Raw genomic sequence first — 26,145 nt, 5'->3', positions numbered from 1 at the left:
GCTCCAGCCACATTGGCCTTGTTTTTAAGTAAATCATGTTTTTAAACACACACACACACACACACACACACACACACACACACACACAGGCCCAAAAGGGTGTCGCTTAGACAGAATTCCCAAACGTGTGCTCAATATGTAGTCTAATTGCAGTTTCAACCTCCCCCAGGCATGTAGTCTTAGCCAGTCAGCCAGGAATTTTTTAATCCTCACCAAAGAGTCTGCCACCTGGTCCCTCTCCACACCCCAAAGAAGGATGAGGTAATCTGCATAAGACAACTTGCTTTTCCCCTAGAAAGTGGCCTTGTCTACGACAATCCTTTTCTTCTAATAACTTTTTTGCCCCCACTCTCCTTCTGTAAAAGCTTCCATTTTGTAGAACTTCAAGGAGTGCCTCTACTTGCTGGAGGAGTAACACTCAATTGATGAATCCCTTAAAAAAACCAACTACATCTTCAAATTTACTGGGTTGAATTTTGTTACTTAACACATGCTTCTGTTTCACGGCCTTTCCTCTTGCTATTCCATGTCGGGACCACTCTTCCTCTGTGGTTTGCTTCCTCATTTCTTTAGTATCTCTGTTCAAATGTCAGGTCTTCAAAAACACCTGCCCTGACTATTTAAAATAGCAGACCCCCACCAACTCTTGTGTTCTCCTTGCCTGTTTTATTATTTTTCTTCCCAGCTCTTGTCAGTATCTGACATTTTCTATTTGTTTATTTAAAAATACATATATATTTTTACATTTATTTATTTTTGAGAGAGAGTGAGACAGAGCACAGGCAGGGGAGGGGCAGAGAGAGAGGGAGACACTGAATCCAAAGCAGGTTCCAGGCTCTGAGCCGTCAGCACAGAGCCCCACGCGGGGCTCGAACCCACAAACCCTGAGGTCATGACCTGAGCCGATGTCAGACACTTAACCAACTGAGCCACCCAGGCACCCCTATATTTGTTTATTACTTGTCTCTTTTTACTACAGCATAAGCTCTTTAAAAGGCAGGCATTTTGTTTTGTTCCCTGCTGTTTTCTCATCACTGGGAACTGCCTGGCACATAGTAAGAGCATGGTAAATATTTACTGAATAAATGAATAAGTTAAGTGAAAAAAGCAATATGCACCACTATGTGGTTGGAATGCTACCATGTGTAAAAAGGGAATGATAGATAATACATATAACCATGGCATATGCATCTATAAACTCTGGAAAGAGATCTGGGAGGTGAGGGGGTAAGGTAATACATTTTCACTGTACTTTTATGCAGTATTTTTAAAAACCAAGTACCCATAGTATCTTTTCGAACAATATATAAGAATGTGTGGGACTAGAATATGCCACCCCAGAACATGCCACTTTGAAATAAGAATTATTTCAAGCCAAAAACAACTGAGAAGTAGACACAGAAAAGCTCTCTGCCCTCATCCTTATGAATTTCCCTTTGTGAAGATGTTACCCCCACCCTCTCCATCAGGAAGAGCAGAAGTTAAACAGGAGATAACTCTGGACTTTTATCAAGAGAGGGATCTACATAATAAACCTTACTAAAACAATCCTTCCACTAATTTCTCCCGCTTTACCTCCCTAATAGCCTAAACTGCTTTTCATTGTCTTAGAACTTCTCTACAAATTTAAAATGTATCATCCTTTGTCAGAATGGTATACAAACCTCCAGGCCTCCCCTGCCCAATCAGTGAATCCAGAGGGTAGAGGAAAAACTTCCTCCCTTACAAGGGAAGAAACAACCTAGTTTTGACAATCAACATGTAAAGACAGGAGGGGCTGCCTTAGGGCAGCAGTGAGCTCCCCAACCTAGAGGAAATGCAAGGGGTTCCTGCATGACGTGGGAAATTGGAGCAGATGATCGGCTTTCCCCATGTTTGCCACCTAGATGAGGTACACTTAATCACTAGGGTCAGAAACACTGAGAGACTGGCAAGATCCCGCAGTTGGGTAGATGAGAAAATGAAAAGTCTTCAGCTGCCAGGTAGACCTGGTGTTCCTCGCTGAATGTACACAGCAGCGCTCACAGAATGTAAACAAATAGCAGACAAGGCTGCTGTGGAATCACAAATATGACAATATTCTCCTCTTCTACCACGAGTGGGTCCTGCTTCCTTCTCAATCATAACTCTGGCTCTGCTCTAATCCTCCCACCTCCTGGGTAAACCAATGAGATACCTAACCATCCAATGGCCCCTGCTTCTCAACTGTATCCAATTGAAAACTGTTCCCCACTTGCTTAAACCCTCCTTACAGATACGCAGCACAAACCCAAATCCTACAACAAGCTCTTCCCAATTCCCTCTTAGAGAGATACCTCATGTTTTCTCTGATGTGAATTCTCCTTTGCTGTACACGCTAAATAAATCTGGTATTTTTTTGAGTATAGGTATGTCCCTGAGGGGATTTGATCACGGACTTCATTACAGTCTTCGCTTTCTTTAGGCCAGTCCAGCAGTACCCAAACGGGAAGAAGTAAGGATTTAAGGGTTACCTGAAAGGTTCAGTGACCATGAGGCAACTCCACTTGGGCAGGTATTGAGTGGTAAGGGTGGGGGTTGGGTGAAGAGCTCAGGTAGGAATTAGGAAAGCTTAAGTAATTCTCCTTCCTCTGCCATCAACCTTTTCTGTGGCCTTGGGTAAACCATTTCACTTTGAGCCTTTTTCCATTTCTGTAAAAAAACAGATTCAGATATTTCTAAGGCTTCTTCCAATCTAAATATTTTAGGATGCCAAACTCTACAGGTTCTTATATTCCCAGGTAAATGTTCCCCTACTTAGTCATTTGTATGACACTCTCCTCTCATCATTGTTGCCATATCTGCATACCACCTGCACTGTTATATATATAAGTGAAACAGTTCCCAATTTTTTTTTCTTAAAATAGACTCCCAGTTTTAACTTAAATTTACCCAGCAAAATTTACATCACTTCTTAAATGGACAACCAGCGTTGCTGAAGCGGCCTCAGCCTGTGTGGCCAACCTAGTAATCTAAACTTCAGCAAACACCCTCAGTCCCACTGATTGGCTGACTCACCTTTTTTGGTATAGAGACCATGCACTCTTTCTAGAAAGGACAGCACTTCTGCAAGTCACGAAACAGAAACCAGACCCCCTTGCAGCAATCCCCAGGCACTAAGGAACCAGACCCCCTTGCACAATCTCCCAGAGCAGTGATAACGTCTCTAGCTGGCACGAGCAAGTCTGCACATAATCGAGAAATGTTGGGAACACTGCATTCCCTGTACCGATGACCTGCCCTGAATCCCTTGAAAAATCCCTGGGCCAGGCAGAAACCTCGGCGGAGTCGGCATTTGGAGAAGAGTTTGCCTTCTCCTCAGGTGGCCAGCCTCCTGAATAAAATTCATATTCCTTTCCAAGCAAAACTCACCTCTTGAGTATTGGCCTTTGGAGCCACGGGCAGCCGAACTTGGGGTTCGGGAACACGGCTTGCTACAAATGAACGGATTTCTGCAAGCACACACACTGATCCTAAAACAAAACAACGTTCCTTACCTGGAGATGGGCTTACCTTTTGGAGAGACCTGGAAAACGAAGCCTTCGCTCTGTCAAAAATGGAGGCAAGCGAATGTTAGAAACCTGTTAGGTACTAGCGGCGAACGAACTTTCCTCTTTGGTTTGAAACCGGACTTGCTCACTCTGCCTTTTTCAGCGTTACCTAATGTGTTCATGCACCCAAGGCCCTCCCATTTACCCCAAGTGGTATATAGATTCCTCATTTTAAGAAACAACGCTCATCTTTCCCCGATTAGCTTGGACTCATCTTTCGGTTCTCAGATTAAATACAAATTCCTCAGAACACCCTTCCAGTGTGTGTAATTTTAACGGATTAAAACACACCCCCAACCACATTATTCTCCCCTCACATAGTAAGCGTTAATAAATAAACTTTTATTGAAAGGACATTCCCTCATACTACTTCTTCAGAGTACTCATCACCGTGTGTCACGGTGCGTTTATGTTCGGTGTCATACATGCATATGGCTCTTAAGTAGGCCATAAATTCCTGTGTGTTTTTGTACCTCAGATCTCGACACATAACGGGCTCCCAGTGAATACAAGTGAGGTGAAGGAATAAAGCCTTCACACCTCCTGCCGCTCTGGGCCGCTTTCGCCCCATCTCCCACCTCAGCGCCAGGCGGCGTTAACCCCGCCTTCTCCCTTAGCTCCAGGCCGGTTTAGCCCAGCCTCCTCCCTCACAGCCGGCCGGGTTAGCCCCGCCTCCTCCCTCAGCGACCAGTCAGGTTAGCCCCGCCTCCTCCCTCCCCTCTGGCTTGGTTTAGCCCCGCCTCCCGTATACGGCCAGGTCGATTTAGCTCCGCCTTCTCCCTCTACCAATGACAGAGGCTCTCTCGGGCAGCAGCGGCTGAGGGCGGTGGGCGGGGTCGCGCAATGACGCAACTCGCGCGTTTCCGGCCTGAGAAAACGTCGCGTTTCTGGGGAGACGCCTCGACTGGCAGTTACCACCGCGCTAGAAGCCTACCGACCGGCCGCTTCCATCACCAGGCGTCACCATGGGGGCTGTGCTGGGCGTCTTCTCCCTCGCCAGCTGGGTGAGTCCAGGATCTGATCTCTCCGTTGGACGTGTAGTTTGGGGGAGGGCAACAGGAGGGAGTCCCAGGCCCAGACTCTGTCGGTCCTTGGCCGGGAGTGGGGGGGCACAGGCCCTGGGCTGCACAGAGTATCCGGGGGCCCAAATCAAAATCCGTGATTGCCCCTGGAGATTGGGATCACGCGGCTCGCCTTCCGGGTTTGTAGGGGGAATGTAGGAGGCCAGGCCGTCATTGTTTACAATTTCGATTGCCCCGCCCCCGTGAGCCTTCAGGCCTCTGGGTTCCTCTGGAGCTGGGACCTGAACCGCGGAATGACAGTTCTGGGGCGAGGGCGCTCTGGTTCTTTTCGAAGTAACTTCATAAGGTGGCGTCGTTTAATTTTGGGTGGCTTAAACGATATATTTATCCCATAGCATGGATTTGCCAATGCTACAGAGTATGTGGCAGAGCTGGGATTTTAACCAAGGCCTGTATGCAGTTCTGGTGCAAAGGAAAGAAAGCCTGGTGGATTATTATTCAAAATTGGAAGCCATGGCGTGAACATTTTGAGACCTTGTCCAAGGCATTTATCTCTGGCTTCCTGTAACATGAGGATAATCACTCCAGCGTTCCTCACCTCGAGAGCTGCTGTGAGGATAAAGTGAATAAATTGGATTGAATCACTTTGTAGGTTGTAAACGGCCTATTTTAAAAAGGAAAGTTTAGGATCTAGGGATGAGAATATGGTGAGTTTCCTCATATACTTGACCCTGAGGATCATGATTCTTTAAAATCATTTTTTTGTTTCATAACTTCCCAGCTGATTTTGTTGATCAATGACTCAATCTCAACTCATTATACTACCATTTCTTAGGGACAAAGTGTATTTTCCATTTTTTTTTTAAAGATTTTAAGTAATCTTTACACCTAGTAGAGCTCCATCTCACAACCCTGAGATCAAGAGTCACATGCTCCTCTGACTGAGCCAGCCTGGCGCCCTTCCATTCTTTAAGGCTGTTGACCTTAAATCGGAAGGGTGTTTAGTCATTTGCAGGTTCCTTGAGAGCAGCGGTCTTCCAATTTTTTGACCTTGACCCAAAATAAGAAATAAATTTTATGTAGTCGATTTAATATGCCCAATTAGACCCAAGTTTCATGAAATAAATTTTACCTTTACCATCTGCTGTACAATTTTTGTTTCACATTAAAACAAATCCTGGTTGAATTTTATGATCCACTAGTGGGTCAGGCTATTTGCAAAATAGATTTAGGAAGAAATATAGTTAAGAAGGTAATTAATTAAGGAGTGATTTGTAATTTGAAACAAAGATGTCTTTTTTTTTTTTTTTAATCCTAACAACGTGCAACACATTTTGGCTTTTTGTAAAGTTAAGATTTGAATTGATGCCATCAAAGCATTTCTCTCTATAAATTGCTTTTATATTTTATTAATCCCTTTTGTTCAACAGGAATAGCAAGAAGTGCAGTGTACCAGAGAATGGAATGAGGGAAGGGAAGAATAATAGGAAATAAAGTCAGAAAGGTAGCAGGGAGCCAGCCAAATCCTGTAGATAACCCATTGTTTGGTCTTGTAGGATAATTTAAGGATTTTGGCTTTTACTCTTAAAGTGACAGAGGGATCCATTATAGAAAAGAGGAATGATGGGATCTGATCTGTGTTTTAACAAGGTGGTTGTGTGGAGAACAGATGGTAGAAAAGAAAGAGGAGAGCAATGTAAAGGAGAAAAAACGTTCTTTGCATCCTCTGTGAGGTTAGTGGTTGGGGGTCTGTGAATTAAACTGACAAAAGACAGATTAGCACAAGAAAAAAGAGCTATGTACACATGCAACACACATATACACAGGATGTTTTTCATCATTCAGTGATTAATAACTCAAAAGGTAGTTAGAAAATATGGCTTATTATATACCTAACTTAATAGGGGAGAAGAAAAGGGCTTTTATAGGATAGGTTTCTTTAGAGAAGACAGGTGGGTTTTTAGAACAAACAGGAGATAAGGAAGTTTGTGATAATACTTGTTTGTGTAGGTGCAGAGGTCTTTTGTCTTCTTCATGGCCATAAAACTCTTGGAGAGAGAGTTTATGGCAGCTTCATATCCTAGAAGTTGCTGCTTTTAGTTAGATGAAGAAAGCTCCAAGAAGGCTTTTTCCCGTGTCTGTTGAATCTCAAATGTCTTCATCTTAAAATAACCTATACCAACTCTGGCTTCTGAATGGGTCACTTCAGCAGTGAGACAGGAGCCATTGCAATTAATCCAGGTGAGTGATGATAGTAGTGGCTCAGACCAACATGATAGTTAAGGATGCTAAGAAGTGATCAGATTCTGGATATAGGGGCACCTGGGTGGCTCCATCGGTTAAGCGTCTGACCCTCAATTCAGCTCAGGTCATGATCTCACGGTTCATGAGTTCCAGTTCATGAGTTTCAGCCCTGCGTTGGGCTCTGTGCTGACAGTGCAGAGCCTGCTTGGGATATTCTCTCTCTCTCTCTCTCTCTCTCAAAATAAATAAATAAAAACTAAAAAAAAAAAAAAAAGATTCTGGATATATATTCTGAGGATAAAGCTGATGTGCTCACAGATTGGGTGATGGTTTTGGAAAAAAAAGAAGGCATCAAGGATGACTCCATGGTTTTTGGCCTGAGTAACAGGAAGAATAGAGTTGTCATATACTGAGATAGGGAAATGATAATAACAGTAGGACAGCTTTGTTCCACAGATTGAGTATCTACTGTGTAAAGATACAGGAGACAAACAGTAGGTGGTCCCTCCTAAAGGTACTTAAAGTCTCCTGATATTTATAAACAAGTAAGTGGGTATGTTAGTTTGCTAGGGCTCGATAACAAAATACCACAAACTAGGCGGCTTAAGCAACAGAAATTTATTGTCTCTCTGTTCCTGGAGGCTAGAAGTCAGAGATTAAGGTGTCGACAGGGTTGGCTCCTTTTGAGGGTGATGAGAGAGAATCTATTCCATGCCTTTTTCCCAGCTCCGGGTGGTTTGTATCAGTCTTTGATATTCCTTGGCTTGTAGATCTCTGCCTTCGTCTTCAGTTGGTAGGTATTCTTCCCATGCTGCATGTCTGTGCTCAAATTCTCCTTTTTATGACACTAATCATGTTTAATTAGGTGCCCACTCTTCTCCAGCATAACATCATTTTAGCTGATTACATCTGCAGTGACTCTGTTTCCAAATTAGGTCACATTCTCCAGTACTGGGGATCAGGACTTCGACATACTAATTTGACACAGTTCAACCCATAACAAACAGTAGGCAGTTATTATGAGATTATTTTATGGGCCAGAAAATAAATAACTACAGAGAGTCAGGAGTGTGTGGATGCAGACAAAATAAACCTGAAGTGATTAGTGTCGTTGTTGACTGTAAAACCTCTGTTCCAGTCGCTGGCTAGCTACAGACCTCTGGGTCTTTTGGCCCAGATTATAGTTAAGAATTGGATACTGAATATGGGTGATCAATTTCCCATGGTTGTTGTGGTAACAAATGTTAATGGCTACCGTGATAATATTGAGCCCCTGCTGTGTCAGGCATTATGCTACTTGCTGGATATTCCTGATACTAGCTCATTCTTCACGCAGTAACTGTTTGGGTAGGTGGTGTTAATGCCCATTTTTACAGATGAGAAAACTGGGCTTTTAAGAAGCTTAACGTCTTGCTCCAGATCACACAAAACCATGATAAAGGCCACGCAAGGTACCATCTATAAAAAGTAAAGACTGGGACCATACTGTGAGACCGGCATCCTCTACAATTTTTTTTTTTTTTTTTAACGTTTATTTACTTTTGAGACAGAGAGAGTCAGAGCATGAACGGGGGAGGGTCAGAGAGAGAGGGAGACACAGAATCGGAAACAGGCTCCAGGCTCTGAGCTGTCAGCACAGAGCCCGACTCGGGGCTCGAACTCACGAGCCATGAGATCATGACCTGAGCCGAAGTCGGACGCTTAACCGACTGAGCCACCCAGGCGCCCTGTGTCCTCTACAATTTACATCTCCTGCTTCTGCTGATGATTCTGACTTTAGCCTGCCCTTGTGATGTGACTTAATGTCACCTGTGAAAGCAATTCAAGCACTTTCCTAATTAAGCCTACATAAAAATGACTCAAATTATGCCTTCCTCTGGAATGCTCACCAGAGATCCAGGTTACTTTTCTTTTTTTCAATTGAGGTAAAATTCACAGAATATAAAACTAACCATTTTAAAGTGTGTAATTTTGTGGTATTTAGTACATTCACAGTGTTGTACTGTCATCACATCTGTCTAGTGTAGAACATTTTCCTTCCCCAAAGGAGAAGCTCGATTCTCATTAAGAAGTCATTCCCCATTTCTTCACACCCCCACCCCCCCATCCAGCCTCTGGAAACTAATGCTTTCCATCTCTGGATTTATTTATTCCAGATATTTCAGATAAATGAAATACAGTATGTGACCTTTTGTGTCTGGCTTCTTTCACTTAGCATGATGTTTTCTAGGTTCATCCATGTCGTACCATATATCAGTACTTCGTTCATTTTTATGACTGAGTAATATTCCATTGTGTGGATATACCACATTTTATGTATCCATTCATCAGTTGATAGACATTGGGTTGTTTCTGCCTTTGGCAACTGTAAATAGTGCTGCTTTGAACATTCGTGTACAGGCTTTTGTTTGAATACCTGTTTCGGTACTTTTGGGTATCTATTTAGGACTGGAATTGCTGGGTCAAATGGTGATTCTGTAAGGACTCTCCAGATTACTCTCGAAAGGAGCTAAATGGCTCTTGCTAACCTTATTTACGATGATTTCCATGTAATGTTGCTTTATGTTATAATACCAGATTTGGTAACTAGGTTCCTTAAATAGCAAGTGGAGTTAGGTTTTTATTTTTCTCAGTATTTAAAAAAAAATTTTTTTTAACGTTTATTCATTTTTGAGAGAGAGAGAGAGAGAGGAGGAGCACAAGTTGTGGGGGGGGGGGGGTGATGGGAGAGAGAGGGAGACACGGAACCCAAAGCAGGCTCCAGGCTCTGAGCTGTCAGCACAGAGCCCGACGTGGGGCCTGAACTCACGAACTGTGAAATCATGACCTGAGTCGAAGTCGGATGCTCAACCGACTGAGCCACCCAGGCGCCCCTATTCTTCTCAGTATTAATATATACTGTTTTTCAATAAAGTATACTCTCTGTGTGAATATAACTAACATATACTGGGCTCCTTCCATGTTTTAGGCCTGTGTTGAGTACTCATTTCACACAGCAATGTGTGGGGGAGGAAGATTCTGTTATTGAGTCTATTTTACAGAGGGAGAAATAAGCTTAGCTTATGTAACTTGCTGAGGTAGAGTGACAAATAATATTGACTCCAGAATCCGTGCTTTTAATCACTTCCTCCTCCCAGCTATAACTGTCTCAGGTAAAGCTGTGAAAACCTGGCCGAACTCCTCATCTTCTGCTCTGTGACACTTACGACACGAAGAGGTCCACTGAAAGAGGTCTCACATGGCTGTGGTGTGCTTGTCGCAGGTTCCGTGCCTTTGCAGCGGTGCGTCATGTCTGCTGTGTAGCTGCTGCCCCAATAGTAAGAATTCCACGGTGACCCGCCTCATCTACGCCTTCATTCTCTTCCTGGGCGCTGCTGTGTCCTGTATCATGCTGACAGAAGGGATGGAGTCTCAGCTGAAGAAGGTAAGGAGAAGTAACAGTGGCCTTAATGTGCTGGTTATTTGTATTATTTTTACAGTTGGCACAATTTTAGTTGTGATTAACGTCCCAACTTTTCACCATTGTAAAACTCAGTCAAGTTCATTGTAATTGTTGGGTTTTTAAATTACTTTTGGGTATAGTCAAGACAGACTATGAAAGGGTTAGTCCTTTTCCAGAAATAAAGGTCGTCAGAACGAACATCTTCAGAGTCTCATGTCACAACTCAGAGAAAGATATTAAAAGAGTGACACGAAAACATTATCTTTCCATGTATGTTTCAGATTTAAACATTTACCTAGACTCGACCTTCACCTGTGGAAGGAGTCAGTTGCCATGAAAATTTGTGGCAAAATGGGAGATAACCTCATCAATAAGAAAAGAGCACTTCACTTTTATTTGCAAAATACAAGTTGTTTCTACTGTTTGGTGATAAGGTTGCAAGTGAATTGGAAGGCAAAAAGTGAAGTCCCACAGGACAGTCTTGCAGTTGTTGAAGCAGTCACTTTTAGAAATCGAGGCTTTTTTGTGATGGGATAGAATCTTCGTTTAAATGTGGATATTGCCATAACATTGCAATTGCTTTTTCCAGATCCCTGGATTCTGTGAAGGGGGGTTTAAAATCAAGGTGGCTGATATAAAGGCAGATCAAGATTGCGACGTGCTGGTTGGTTATAAAGCTGTATATCGGATCAACTTTGCCTTGGCCATCTTTTTCTTTGTCTTCTCTCTGCTCATGTTAAAAGTAAAAACAAGTAAAGATCCCAGAGCAGCAGTACACAATGGGTATGTACAATTTATTTTATTATTTACTTGCTATATTATGGCGTGGATCCTCCTGTTGAGCAGTTAATGTTGCTATTCGGATGGAAGCAGTAGAGTGTATGAATCGGTGGTCCACATATATTTTTGATCTGTTTCTGACCTATTGTACATGTGAGGTTGTTTCAGTGTTATTTCCAGTTGGAGCTCTGTAGCACAGAGAGGGTAGAGGGGATGAGGAAAATCTTGTCCTTTCTTTTAATACCTTTGTTTCAGGTTCCTAGATTTTTATCAAACACCCGTGAAAACAGTTCACGCACTGTGCTAGGCACTGCACACACACAGACACATACACTTTTTATTGTTAAAAGAGAAAAATGTACCTGATATATTAAACAGTATACAGAAAAATAAACTGGATCACTGATTTACACATCTGTTGTTTTCCATTCCTGACTGCCCCAAGTTCCTCTTAGTTTCAAGTAATTCTTTTTTTTTTTTTAATTTACTCATTTTGAGAGAGAGCGAGAATGCACAAGTGGGGGAGGAGCAGAGAGAGAGAGAGAAACAGAGAAAATCCCAAGCAGGCCCCACACTTGTCAGCACAGAGCCCAAAGTGGGACTCGAACCCTGGACTGCAAGATCATGACCTGAGCCGAAATCAAGATTCGGATGCTTAAACCAACTGAGCCACCCAGCCGCCCCGGTTTCAAATAATTCTTATTTGAAGACTGAAAGTTCTGTAAACTTTATATGTATCATAATCCCCTTTTTATAGATGCAGTAACTGAACTTCAGAGAGATTGGAGTGTCTGAGATTTCTGAGCCAGTGAGAGTTAGAGGTAGGATTGAAACTCAGTTCTGTCCAGCTCCAAAGCCTGATTCTTTTCACTCTGCCATACAAGGCAGTCTTTAAAGATCATGAACTGAAAGCCAGCTTTGGTCCTGGCTTTGCCAGTGATGAACTGTGTGATTGTGGGCACAAGGCACTTAGGTCCTGTATTGTGAAAGAAGGATTAGACAATAACTTTTTCCTAGATCCAATAATTAGTTGCTTCATATTTAGCTAACATTGTTAGTTTAGAATGCCCCAGAATTCTAGAAAAATTCCTATCTTTAATTGCTAAATGTAGGGAGATTCTTAAGTTATGTGTTTTTCTCTTACATCTATGAGTGATTTGTTCTCTGGGCTAATGTTTGTCTTTAAATTGTATGAAAGATTGAGTGAAACAGCTTCATATCAAATGAAGGGATAAGCCGAGACAATCATGTTGGAAATGCTGAGTCTTTATTTTTGCATTTCAGAAATTCACTTTTCTCAGCATAAGAGCAAAAATTAACATTTCATAAATGTACTTTTTTATATTTTAATAGGTTTTGGTTCTTCAAAATTGCTGCCATCGTTGGTATCATGGTTGGCTCTTTCTACATCCCTGGGGGCCATTTTGCCACAGGTATGCTACTAAGGGGGTTAATTATAATATACACAGACTCTACAAATGATGGAGTTTAAGCTACATTTTCATTACTGGTTTTGCAGAACTGGCAATTGAATGAAGTGGTATTCAACTATATGACTCAGTACTAATATTAAGATAGTAATTAATTGTATAAACCCAGGAGGCATTCAGCCCACTTCTCAGCTGGAACCATATTTTGCCAGTATCTTAATATACCTTCTCACTTGGCAGTACTAAGTTAATCAGAGAGCTTGTCAACATAGGGACCTGTAGGAACTCATATGTGCTCATATCCCTGTCTTAATCTGCTTTCTTACCATAACATCAAGTGACTTCTGTGGATTTCCACTGTGATTTTTTTTTTTTCCCTTGTAAAATAAAGGAAAATGCTTACTGTACCATTTGGAATGTCAGATCCCAGGCTCCCCTTGGCACAAGCTAGAACAAGTTTTAAAAGGTCTGAAACCCAACAAAACACTTCTCAGAGAATGCCTTTGAGTTTGGATTTGGAATAATTTTGCTGTGCTGCTGGAGACAGAATATTCTTTACCACCTCTTACTTGAATTGAAATTGTTTTATTTTTTTTTTTTAATTTTTTTTTTTTCAACGTTTATTTATTTTTGGGACACAGAGAGACAGAGCATGAACGGGGGAGGGGCAGAGAGAGAGGGAGACACAGAATCGGAAACAGGCTCCAGGCTCTGAGCCATCAGCCCAGAGCCTGATGCGGGGCTCGAACTCACGGACCGCGAGATCGTGACCTGGCTGAAGTCGGACGCTTAACCGACTGCGCCACCCAGGCGCCCCGAATTGAAATTGTTTTAAAATGTTGGACAGTGATATTCTGAAATGTTACTCCTGTGGTTAAGAATACCTTTGTTCTTTTGCTTTGTAGCCTGGTTTGTTGTTGGCATGGTAGGGGCCTTTTTGTTCATCCTCATCCAGCTAGTGCTGTTGGTAGACTTTGCTCACTCTGTGAATGAATCATGGGTAAATCGAATGGAAGAAGGAAATCCAAGGTGTTGGTACGCTGGTAAGTATCTGAACTCACCTATAAGAGCCATACTGCATTATGCTACATTAAACACAATGTACGTTAGACACTATTAACTATAGAGAACCAACTGAGGGTTGCTGGAGGGGAGGTAGGTGGGGGAATGTGCTAAATGGAGGCGGGCATTAAGGAGAGCACTTGTGTTGAGCACTGGGTATTGTATGTAAATGATGAATCACTAAATTCTACTAGAATTACCATATATGTTGTTATCATATATTGTCATATATGTTAATAACTAGAATTTAAATAAAAACTTGAAACAAAAAAATAAATAGGATGTGCAGTAAAAATCTTCATTGATTTAAATGTATAAACTTCCAAATGAGAGCTGACTTTTTAAAAACTACAGTTTTCCAGTTGAGTCAGTTCTTTTTTTTTTTTTTTTTTAATTTTTTAACATTTATTTATTTTTGAGAGACAGAGAGAGGCAGAGCATGAGCAGGGGAGGGAGAGAGAGAGAGAGAGATACAGAATCTGAAGCAGGCTCCAGGCTCCGAGCTGTTTGTTAGCACAGAGCCCGACGCAGGGCTCGAACTCAAGAACTGTGAGACTATGACCCGAGCTGAAGTCGGAGGCTTAACCGACTGAGCCACCCAGGCGCCCCAAGTCAGTTCTGAATTGTATACATTACTGGAAGGAGGAAGCACAGATAACATAAAACATTGGCTTCTCTCAATTCATTTATTTTGAGATTTATAATGTAACTAGATGTGTTCAGATAAAGAAAAACAGTTGTATATAGTGATGTAGTTTTGGTTTTGATTTCCTTGTTGCCATAGACAGGGGATTCAGGTGGGTTATACATACGGGTCATCTGCCCACATCCCTCAGGCAGATAGAAGTGAACAGTCCTTACTGCTTTATTCAGAATATGACTCACACCCCTTGTAAAAGCTTTCTGGTAGAAAAAGGGCACTTAAAATTTCTAGGGTGGAAATAGGATATACAGCTTGTAACAATGGGGTGGGAGTTGAGTTCTCTCCTTACTAGGGGCAATGACCCAGCATACCTCATTTAAAAAAAATAAATGGACCAGGACCCAGCTCCTGCCCCTCCACCCATTATAAAAGTAATAGTGAGGCGCCTGGGTGGCTCAGCCGGTTAAGCGTCTGACTTGGGCTCAGGTCATGATCTCACAGTTCGCAGGTTTGAGCCCCACGTCAGGCTCTGTGCTGACAGCACAGATTCTGTGTCTCCCTCTCTCTCTGCCCCTCCCCCAGTCACACTCTGTCTCTCTCTCAAAAATAAAATAAACACTAAAAAAATAAAAAGTAATAGCTGCTCTGTGTCAAGAACTCGGAAAACCAAAAATCACAAAAGAAAACATTCCCCCACAATCCAACTCTTCAGTAATTAATACTCACTGTTAACATATTAGTCTATGTCTTTCCAGACTTTTTTTTTTTTTTAAGTTTATTTATTTATTTTGAGAGAGAGGGAGAGAGAGAATCCCAAGTGGGCTCCATGCTGTCAGTGCAGAGGCCAGCACGGGCCTCAATCTCATGAACCAGTCTCACGAATCATGAGATCATGACCTGAGTCGAGATCAAGAGTCAGACACTTAACCAACTGAACCCCCCAGGTGCCCCTCTATTTATTTCCATTTTTTATAATTCATTTGGACTCACTCAACTTTAGAAGAATTTGATACAATGAGCTGAGCATTTGCCATACTTTGGAGTAACTAAAAAGTAGAGAAATCTTGCATGTTCTTATGGAAAAACATTAGGAACTATGCTAATAATTTAATATACATTATCATTTGATAGTAATATATACATCATTTAATTTTAAACATGCAAAATCCATGGAGATTATGATAAATGGAAACTAGTTTTCTCAAATAAGTCTGCTGTGAATTAAGTATAAGTTAATTGAGCTCAATGTTGCTATAGTTGGTCTGAGCATACTGTTACTCTGTCATGTTTTCTAATTTTCAGAGTTACACAGCTAATTGTTGATTGTCCATGTGAACAGAAAGGAATATTATTTTAGGTACTTAAAAAGAGCAAATATACCACTTTCCCACAATGATGTGGTCTCACAGTGACAGGAAACAGGTTTATGTGGCAGTAGCTGCAGAGGACAAACATCATAAAAGATGCCTGTCCATTGTTTTCTGCTAACACCATCCCTGTCATCTAGCTTACTGGACCTCAACCAGTTTGACGGCCCAGAAGTTTTGTAGGTTCCTAAGAAAGGCTTGTAATGAACATTACTTTGCATACAGTTGGAGTTTACTCTAGCTGGAATGATCACATGTCTGGTTTTTCAACCCATGGAATCAAGTAAGGTAGTCTAGGAAGTGAATTCAGTTGCTTGGTGGATTTTTGAATTTAACATTGAGCTGCCTCTAATGCTGTCTGAAACATCAGCCTTGGGTCTCCTGTAATTTTCCTGTAAGATGTTGACCACTCTAACAATAAAATAATGTGTCTTTATTTTTATATGGAGTAGAAGACAATTGGTCTTCATTAGAAAAGTTTGTTACAATCACGAGCATTCATGTTGGCTTCCCTTTTTCTAGCTTTACTCTCCGTCACAAGCATCTGTTACATCCTGTCAGTCGTGTTTGTCGGGTTATTCTATGCATACTACACCAAACCGGATGGCTGCACGGAGAACAAGTTCTTCATTAGTATTAATTTGGTCCTTTGCGTTGTGGTTTCTGTTATATCCATCCACCCAAAAATTCAGGTATGGTCTTCTGCTTCGTCCTCCTGTGACAGATTTTTAATTGATGCTAAACTTTAACTGACATAATCTTTTATGTGAGTTTATGTTTAAGATTATGTACTTAAATATTTTCCCATATTATGATAAAGTCTTTATAATTATAACTTAGTAACTGTAAAGTGTGCCATTGAGTGAATAATTTCCCTGTCATTTAAAAAAAAAAAAAAAAAAAAAAAACCCTAGGTAACCTGAAAATTTATAGCTCTTATAAAATACTTTACATCGTGAGTGATTCTTAGGAAACCTTAGCCAAGATATTAAACTAGAAAATCATTGCTTTTAGTATTTAAAAATAAAACTCAAGTGTGCAAGTTTCACCATTTAAAGACCATACTTAAAAAATCGTAGAGTTGTAGATGAGAAATATGAAAAGAATATGAGACATCGCCTCTCCTTTCAAAAATGAAAAAGCTGAAGTTGCAGAGAGATGATGGATCACCTGGTAGCTAGTTAGGCCAGAGCTAAGCTTAGATTCTCCTACACCAAGGGACTAGTAAATCAAGCCCCTGTGGGATATACAGGAATTCCAGGACTATGAAATCCCTTGAGAACTAATAGTACATGGTTCCTCTTTCTCGGTTCTTTTTCAGGCTAACTCAGACTGACAGGTTACCTTTCATCTTTCAGCTGTCAAGTAGAATCAGCAGGTTCTCAGTTAATAGTATTTCAGGGGAGCCTAGGGAAATCCACTGGGTTTTAGGAAGTCAGCCCTTGCAGTTCCTGTGGCATTGTTTTCTTTTTGATTTCACAGGAACACCAGCCTCGTTCTGGTCTCTTGCAGTCCTCTCTCATCACCCTGTACACCATGTACCTCACCTGGTCAGCCATGTCCAATGAACCTGGTAAGGGAATGTCGATAGCACATTCATTTGATGAGAAGAAAGTAGGAAATTACTCTTGGCAGGTGCAAAACTAGAGGTAGAGCAAACATTAAACAGGCGAACAAACAAAAAAGTTCACTCCAATGTACAGTGTTAACTATGATGCAGATACTTACATTTCAAGTTTTATTCTTCATGTCTGTTCTTAGCTGTTCATAGCTGATAGCCTGAAGGACCACAGTCCTTTATACAGTCTAAGCTTTTCCCTGAACTTAGACTAAGTCAGACTAGTTAAGAGTTGGACAAGGCAACATTGTTTTGGCCCTCTGTAGCATTTTTTAATTGAATTTCACTTTGGTGTTAAGGCTCTAGAAGAAATGACTGTGAGAAATCTCCTTTGCATTGTGTCTCACTCAATAGGGTATTCTGTGGACTTGTTTTAAAGGAAAACAGTTACTGCAGACCTTCCAATGATGACTCAACTTATTGTTTTTGTACTCCTATTTAACTATGTGAAAACAAAACTAGGGAAAAATTCCTTGCGCTTAAAGCCTTTGTAAAACTATAGACGCAAAAAGATTTGCCAGTAAACTTCAAAATCCGTAAAATGAAGATTGACATTTATGAAATTTGACAAATATTTTGTTGCATCTTTTTTTCTAAAACTAAGTCACTGATTGCAACACAAATATGTCTAAGTTTCCAGGTTCTTTTAAGTATAGCAGTCTCATGCTATACATCATGACTGAATAAATGTGTGAGCATATCCCTCAAATCGTTTCCTGGAACAAGAAGAGTTCTAAGGATAATAAATTTTCCATTTTCAGATCGTTCCTGCAACCCTGGCCTGTTCAGCATTGTTACACACATGACCGCACCAACTTTGGCTCCTGGAAATTCAACTGCTGTAGTCCCTACCTCTGGTCCGCCCTCAAAGAGTGGGCATCATCTGGATCTAGAGAATTTTATTGGGCTGACAGGCTTTGTTCTCTGCCTTTTGTATTCTAGGTAAGTTAAAAAGTACTTGGGACAAGATTCTTAGGATAGTTAATAATACAGCAAAGAAGCTATTTTCTTTTCAAAAAGCAGTGTGAGGAATTAAAAACAACAATTTAACTCTTCTTTATGGGAAGCCCTTGACTTGCCTCAGTTACCCAGCCATGGATATTTCTTACAGCCCAGTAAATTGTCTCATCAAATAATTCCTTCCAAACTGACATAGAGATACCTTCTCTTTCACTAGAGGATAAAGTCTTCATCTGACCCTAGATCAACTAGAGTAATGGCTCTGGTTGATATTTTTTTGTAAGAAAATCTTTATTTCCTGATCATTGTAAAAAAAATAAACAATTACAGAGGTGTCTGGGTGGCAGTTAAGTCAGTTAAGTGTCTGACTCTGGATCTCCGGTCATGATCTCACAGCTTGTGAGTTCGAGCCCTAAGTCGGGCTCTGCACTGTAAGCGCAGAGCCTGCCTGGGTTTCTGTCCTTCCCTCTCTCTGCCTAACCCTCTCCCTCTCCCTCTCCCTTTCTCCCTCACCCCAACCCCCCCACCCCCATGCGTGCATGCACACACTCTCTCTCTCAAAATAAATAAACTTAAAAAAAAACCCAAAACTACAGAATTCTGTTACAGCTAATTTTAAAGTCTCTAGTTAATCCAAGAGCTCAGATATAACCTATTTTAGCACTTTGCACTCCTATATATGTAACATTGGAATAAGCAAATGTATAGATAAAAGGTGATTCATTTCTTACCCATTTTTATTGGTATTTTCTGCATAATAGCATATGTTATTTTAATAATTAAAAATATGAGGTAAAAATGGGCAAGGATATATTTATGTAAATTGACAAGTGAGAAAAGTATAAAGTGGAGAATGAAAGTATCCTCACTCCAAATTTACCTCTTCCATGGTTAACATTATATGGTACATAATAGTTCACACTTTTCCCCTTTGCTTATACTTAAGTGTCTGTCAATCTATTTGTATCTGTAGAAATATACACAATTTTATGTATAGTTATATACATGATATCACTTGATAAATAATAACTTAAAATCAATTAGGAATGTACCATATAAATCCATGTAGTATTCTCAGATATGAACTTTGTTGTTATAATTTGGACAGCTTTCCACATTTTGTGTAGATATATCTTTTTTTTTTTTTTTTTTTTTTTGATGCTTGCTTAAAATATGGATTGGCACACTATAGCCCTTGTGCTGGCTGCCTACTCTTGCGAATAAAGTTGTATGGGAACACAGCTGTGCTCATGTGTTTGTTATATTGTCTGATCTTTTTTGTTTGTTTTGCTTTTGGCCTAACGTGTTTTGTATTGCTTTTGAGATATAATTTCCATACTATAAAATTCACCCTTTTAAATTATACTACTCAGGTTTTTAGTCTATTCACAGGATTGTGCAACCATCACCACAATCAGTTTTAGAACATTTTATTTTGCCAAAAAGAAACCATGCTCATTAGCAGTCACCTTTCTATTCCCTCCCTCTCCAGTCCTTGGCAGAAATGAATCTCCTTTTGTCTCTGTAAATTTGCTTATTCCAATGTTTCATATATATGAAATCATAAAATACATGGTCTTTTGTGACTGTTTTTTTTACTTAGTATAATGTCTTCAAGGTTCATCCATGTTATGACATATCAGTACTTAATTCCTTTTTATTGTTGGAAATAATACTCTGTTGTGTGCATATATACCACATTTTGTTTATCCTTTATCAGTTGATGGATGTTTTGGGGTTGTTTCCACTGTGGGACTAGCATGAATAATGCTGCTATGAACATATGTGTGCAAGTTTTTTGTGTGGATGTACACTTTAAATTTTCTAGGATACATACCTAGTTGTAGAATGGCCGGGCTGCCAAAGTATTGTCTAAAGTGGCTACATCATGTTACAGTCCCAGCAGCAATGTATGAGTCTTCCAGTTTCATCAGTTCTTAATCAAAATACTGTAATTGTCTTTTTTTTGTTGTAGCCATTCTAGAGGATGTGAAGTGGCATTCCATTACGGTTTTGATTTGTGTTTTCCTGGCAACTAATGATATTGAGCATTCTTTTCATGTGCTTGTTAGCCATTTGTATATCCTGAAGAAATGTCTGTTTAGATCTTTTGCCTACTCTTAAATTGGGTTATTTGTCTTTTTATTGTTTTTTTATTTTTTTATTTAAAAAAAAATTTTTTTTTTTAACGTTTATTTATTTTTGAGACAGAGAGAGACAGAGCATGAACAGGGGAGGGGCAGAGAGAGAGGGAGACACAGAATCTGAAACAGGCTCCAGGCTCTGAGCCATCAGCACAGAGCCCCACGCGGGGCTGGAACTCACGGACCATGAGATCATGACCTGAGCCGAAGTCGGACGCTCAACCGACTGAGCCACCCAGGCACCCCCTTTTTATTGTTTTTATATATGACTTGAATAAGGGGTCCAGCTTCATTCCATCATGTGTGGGTATCTACTTGGCTCAGCACCCTTTGTTGAAAAGACCATTCTTTCCAACATTGAGTTGTCTTGGTATCCTTGTCAAAAATCCATTGACCATAAGTGTAATGGTTTATTTCTGGACTTGTAATTCTGTTTCATCAATCTGCGTATCTATCGTTATTCTAGTACCACACGGTTTTGATTACTGTAGCTTTGTATTAAGTTCTGAAATCAGGAAGCGTGAGTCCTCCAAATTTGTTCTTTTTCAAGATTGTTTTGAATATTCTGAGTCCCTTGCATTTCTATGTAAATTTTGGGTTTAGCTTGTCAGTTTAATTGAGATTTAAATAAGGATTGCACTGAATCTGTTCGTCAACTTGGGGAGTATTACTATCTCAACACTATTAAGGCTTCTAGTTTATAACATAGGATGTTTCATTTAAGTCTTCAGTTTCTTATCAGTGGTTTAGAGTTATTAACATACAAGTCTTAAACATTTTTTTTTGCATTTCTAAGTATTATAAGTTCGATTTTTTTTTAATTAAAAAATTTTTTTAATGTTTATTTTTGAGAGAGAGAGAGAGCGTGAGTGGGGGAGGGGTAGAGAGAAGAAACACAGAATCTGAAGCAGGCTCCAGGCTCTGAGCTGTCAGCACAGAGCCCGATGCAGGGCTCAAACTCCCAAGCCATGAAATCATGACCTGAACTGAAGTTGGACGCTTAACCAACTGAGCTACCCAGATGCCCCATAGGGAGATTGTCTTCTTAATTTGTCTTTTAGGTTGTTCATTGTTAATGTATAGACATAGAATTGTTGTATATTGATCTTGTGTCCTGCAAGATTATTTATTGATTCTAATAGTATGTGTATTCCTTAAGGTTTTCCATGTACAAGGTCAAGTTATCTGCAAGTAGAGATCATTTTACTACTTTTCCAATCAGGATGCCTTTTATCTTTTTCTTGCCTAATTACTCTGACTCGAACCTCCAGTACCACGCTGAATAGAAATGGGGACAGTAGACTACCTGTCTTGTTCCTGATCTTAGCAGGACAGCTTTTAGTCTTTCACTATTAAGCATGTCTGCTCTGGGTTTTTCATAGATGCCCTTTATCAGTTTGAGGAAGTTCTCTATTCCTAGGTTGAGTATTTTTATCAGGAAAAGGCATTATTAGATTTTAGTCAAATGCTCTTCCTATGTCTGTTGAGATGATTATGTGGTTCTTGTCCTTTAGTTGTATGTACTTTTTTTTTTTTTTATTCAGTCATTTAACACACTTACAGTTAGCATCTGCTGTTAGAAACGCAGAGAGGACTACGGTCGTTGTTGTTGAGGAGTTCTAGGACTAGCAAGAAAGACAGGCATGGTAAGTGCTACAGCAGAGGGAAGCATAAGGAGCTGTGGGATTTTAACCCAGCCTGGTGATGAACTGATGTCAGGGAAGGCTTTCTAGAAGATGTGGCATATAGAGAACTGAAGGATAAGTAAGTTAGCTGGGAGAAGGTTTGTGGGTGGTATATTCCAAGCATAGAAGAGGCACTTGTGAAGTCATGGAAGCAGACATTGAGAGCATAGTGAAAACTCCTAAGCAGTTAAGCCATCAAGTAGTAACTGATAAAAGTACTCTCTTTTTTTTAAGATTTTATTTTTCAGTGATCCCTACATTGAATGTGGGTCTTGAACTCACAACCCGGAGATCAAGAGTCGCGTGCTCTACTGAGTAAGCCAGCCAGGTGCCCCCACCCCTGCTGTCTTGTGATGACAGGTAGCCCTCCAGAAGGCCTTCAGTCCCCAAATAGTAGTTCAGGAATAACCGTCATGTATATAGGCCAATGGCAGCAATTCACCTCCTAGCCCCTTTCTGATTTGTCTTCTTTTGGATCACTTTCCAGCATCCGCACTTCCAACAATAGCCAAGTAAGTAAGCTGACCTTGTCAGGAAGTGACAGCGTGATCCTCCGTGATACAACCACCAATGGTGGCAGTGATGAAGAAGATGGACAGCCTCGGCGGGCTGTGGACAATGAGAAAGAAGGAGTGCAGTACAGCTACTTCTTATTCCACTTCATGCTCTCCTTGGCTTCCTTGTACATCATGATGACCCTGACCAGTTGGTACAGGTAGGAGGCACAGACTAACCAGGTGGAAGACCACTTGGCCCCCTTGAAAATCTCCATCCATTGCTTGACCCCAGAACCCCCTTGTCTTGCCCATATCATGAAGTTGTGTTCAGTGCTCTTTTCTGAAGTGCCTTTGAGTTTTTCTCCTATTGGATTTAAAATCCAGTTGGAGTTCTTACAGTACAAATCATGGAGACCCCTTCCACACTTGAGTTACTTGAGAGAGAAAATCATGACATAAAGCAGCCTGACCCATCTTTGTTTACTAATTTTCCTCTATATGTGGCCATATAGAGTATTCCGGTCAAAGTAATGATGTGATACAGAAGGCAAGTTTGAGGGATGCCATTTCAATGTAGACTTTTGCCAATATCTAGAATAGCTAGACGTTCCTAAAGAACTTTGCCCAGGGGATACGGTAGTCAGAGTTCTTCGTGCTAGCAAGAAGATAATAGCTCTTTGAGAGGCAGAGTCCCCTGCTTATAAAAAAGTAATAATAGCAGCTTTCTCAAGTTCCTCCTAGAACCTTACTAGAGAGTAGTGTCAGCCTCCTCCTTGGCTTTGGCCAGGGGGCTGCTTGGATACTGATAACAGGCTCCTTTACTTGACTCTCTTCTGTTTTCTTAGTCCCGATGCAAAGTTCCAGAGCATGACCAGCAAGTGGCCAGCCGTGTGGGTCAAGATCAGCTCCAGCTGGGTCTGCCTCCTCCTTTATGTCTGGACCCTTGTGGCTCCACTCGTCCTCACCAATCGTGACTTCAGCTGAGCCTCTGAGAATTCATAAAGGTCTGCTTTGCTGAAAGCCCATATCTATTTTACTTTTGCTTCAACTAAAATATTAAGTGAACAGTTTGCAAATTTGACTATATCCAGGTTTGTATCAGAGGGCAAGATAGAGTAATGCTTGATGCAGGATCTGAACTTTTCATTTATATGTATATTATGTTTATTTGTAAGGATATATCGCAAAGGGAACATTTTGCGTTTTAAAGTGAACCACAGCTGTGCTGTGAAGAGTTCTTTATTGAGACCTATAGGATCCTACAACTTTGATTTAAAATGTAAGAAAAATGTTGGATATTTGAGGCCAATCATTAATGTATTTCTATTGCAGTATCCTTAAAAAGCAAAAAACGAACACAAAAACCACCATTTCTATGACGGGTTTCCTCTGTGAAGTCTTTACTTGTGTGATGCAAACACTCTGTTCGGTCCTTAAACCCCTACTATGTGTAGCATCATAGTACTTGGGGAGGAGTGTGTGTGTGGGTCCTTCCCCAGAAGAGCAGGGTGGCTGATGTGACTACTGCTTCTACAGCTTGAGTTTGTTCAATTCGTGTTTTACACTACAGCATTGATGCTGCGCGATTATAGCTTTGCCAGAAGTGCTTTCCATAAGCGCTTTGTAGGTTTGGTTAAAATGAAGATTCACTTGGGAAAACAGTGCGACTTTAGGTCAATGTACTTATCTTGTTATATGAGTATGTAAAAGTAAATGCATGTGAATTTATTATATTTGCACTATAAAGTTATTTGATTAAAATGGAGACTTAAGCTTTGAAGGATCCCCCCCCCTTTTTTTTTTACAGCTTTTATGAGTTAGCAGCCATCCTATATTTTTTAGACCTATATGGGCAGTCGGGTTTATCAAGCATTGAGCAGAATGTGCCTGTCCCTTCTAAAACGTAAGGTCTGGCTAGTAAGTAAAGGCTTGAACTCATCCAAAAATTGTACTAATAATCTTCCCTGGATAAGACACTTGCATAGAGGAGAAGCAAGGCAGGCGGGCACCGTCAGGAAACTTATTCAGGAGAGGTAGCACACAAGGAGGTAGAATAGAACGGTCTGTTCCGTACCAGGCTCTGTCAGGTTCGAGGATACAACTTTACTCGTGACAGACACCAGCTCTGCCATCTTGGACTTAAAGTTTAGAGGAGGGCGAAAATGAGCTGACAGGTGTACAGCATGGTGTGATTAGTGCTGTGATTGAGGAATTGCGGAGAACCCAAAGGAGAGGTGCCTGGGGTGATGGGGGCGGGGGGTTGTCCTGGTAGGCTTCCTGGAAGAAGTGGCATCTAGGCCAGGGATTGTTAGGAGCTAGCTGAGAGAGAATTGGGGAAGTGGGCTGGCATTGCCGAGGGGTAGACAGAACTGCACGTCAAAGGCAGGGAGATGAAAACCCATTCGGTAAGGCTGGAATGGGGAGAAGAGGCAGGGATTGGGTCACGAAGGGGTTCGCAACCCACACTGAAGAGTTTGAACCTTACATTGAGAGCAGCAGGGAGCATATTCATCATGACGTAAACAAATGGTCTTCAGTCACTGCGGCTGACACGTAGAGAAGGCATTTAGAGATGAGACCGGGGCAGGCTACGGACCATTTGAAACAGAGGAGTGAAAATGAGGATGGGGAGAAATTGATAGCTGAGCTACTCAGTAATTAAAATTTTAAAACTGGCAATTGATTAGATACAGGGAGAGGCAGATTCTGGAGTGATGCTGGTTTCAATCATCTGAGTCCGTGGGGTTCCATTTATATGGTGAGAGACAAGAAGAGGAACAAATTGTACCAGAAGGCTGGAGTTGGCCCCTTAAGAATGGCTAAGAACATAGGCTTGGAAGTCAGACTGTTGGGGTTTGTATCCAGCTTTGCCATTTCTGTCTGTCAAACTGGGCGGCTAATATTTATTGAGTACATACTATGCTTTATGACCTTGGGCCGGTGACTATCTGTGTGACTCTGTCTGAGCCTCAGCATTTTTCTCGTTTGAATAAAAAATAGTACCTAGTACATAAGATTGTTTAAAAGTGTAAAGTTACTCTGCAAAGTGCTCAGTGCATTGTAAACACTCGAGTGGTAGCTGCTGGTCTGGCCGTGGGCTAAAATGAGACTAGACAGCATTCACAGGTGAGAGGTGTTCAGCCACGGTCTGACGGAGGCCAGATTTAAGGTGTTCTTATAGAACTAAACAGGTAGGACACAAAGGGCACCATCTCAGTTGGGATGGAGGTTGGGGGATGGGGTAGGGAAGCAGCACTTGCCAGGAATTGTTGGAACCACCATGTTTTAAAAGAGTGCTTTATATCAAGGTATAGAGATAGAGTAGCAAGGGAGTTGGGGGGCAAAAAGGGGGGGTTTAGCCCTTTGCTTTGCCAGTGTAAAGCAGACACCCCACTTTTCCTTAATAGCAAGGATAGCCAGATTAAGACCTTTAAAGGTCCCGAACGTCAAAAACATGACGGTGTAACATCCCCCACCTTATGTAATGCAAAATAAAGCAATACTAAATTGTAAAATAAGTGTAACAGAGTCCAATAAAGTTCTTATTTTTTCTCATGATGATAACTGATATTTGAAATAACAAATTTCCTTTGAAAATTAGGGAGCAGTATCCCTGTTTGCTTGGCTGTACTCTAAGAATAACTTGGCCTGTTGCTAGGAAACCTGGTATTACTCAAGACTC

At 41.0% G+C, this 26,145-nt stretch overlaps 2 protein-coding genes across 2 annotated transcripts in view; one reads left to right on the top strand and one right to left on the bottom strand.

The window, feature by feature from the left end:
* Window positions 1-4,063, bottom strand: part of PKIG (cAMP-dependent protein kinase inhibitor gamma) — a 93,775-nt gene extending 89,712 nt beyond the window's left edge. Inside the window, exons 1-3 of the mRNA XM_086702297.1 lie at window positions 4,043-4,063; window positions 3,532-3,565; window positions 2,493-2,670 (exon numbers count right to left, since the gene is read on the bottom strand). The gene's annotated coding sequence lies outside the window, so the exon portion shown is untranslated. The remainder of the gene's footprint in view (window positions 1-2,492; window positions 2,671-3,531; window positions 3,566-4,042) is intronic.
* A 352-nt stretch (window positions 4,064-4,415) lies between these two features.
* On the top strand, window positions 4,416-26,021 carry SERINC3 (serine incorporator 3). The gene is made up of 10 exons (XM_086702282.1): window positions 4,416-4,573; window positions 10,098-10,259; window positions 10,867-11,060; window positions 12,411-12,490; window positions 13,393-13,530; window positions 16,082-16,251; window positions 17,042-17,132; window positions 17,939-18,119; window positions 22,454-22,681; window positions 23,309-26,021. Exons 1-10 carry the CDS (start codon window positions 4,535-4,537, stop codon window positions 23,445-23,447), a joined length of 1,422 nt encoding a protein of 473 aa, XP_086558408.1. The 5' UTR covers window positions 4,416-4,534; the 3' UTR covers window positions 23,448-26,021.
* Window positions 26,022-26,145: the final 124 nt, after the last annotated feature.

The sequence above is a fragment of the Puma concolor genome, chromosome A3, assembly GCF_028749965.1.
Source record: "Puma concolor isolate L17-30 chromosome A3, mPumCon1.1.hap2, whole genome shotgun sequence".
Taxonomy (NCBI): domain Eukaryota; kingdom Metazoa; phylum Chordata; class Mammalia; order Carnivora; family Felidae; genus Puma; species Puma concolor.
This window is presented reverse-complemented; position numbering and strand designations above follow the sequence as displayed.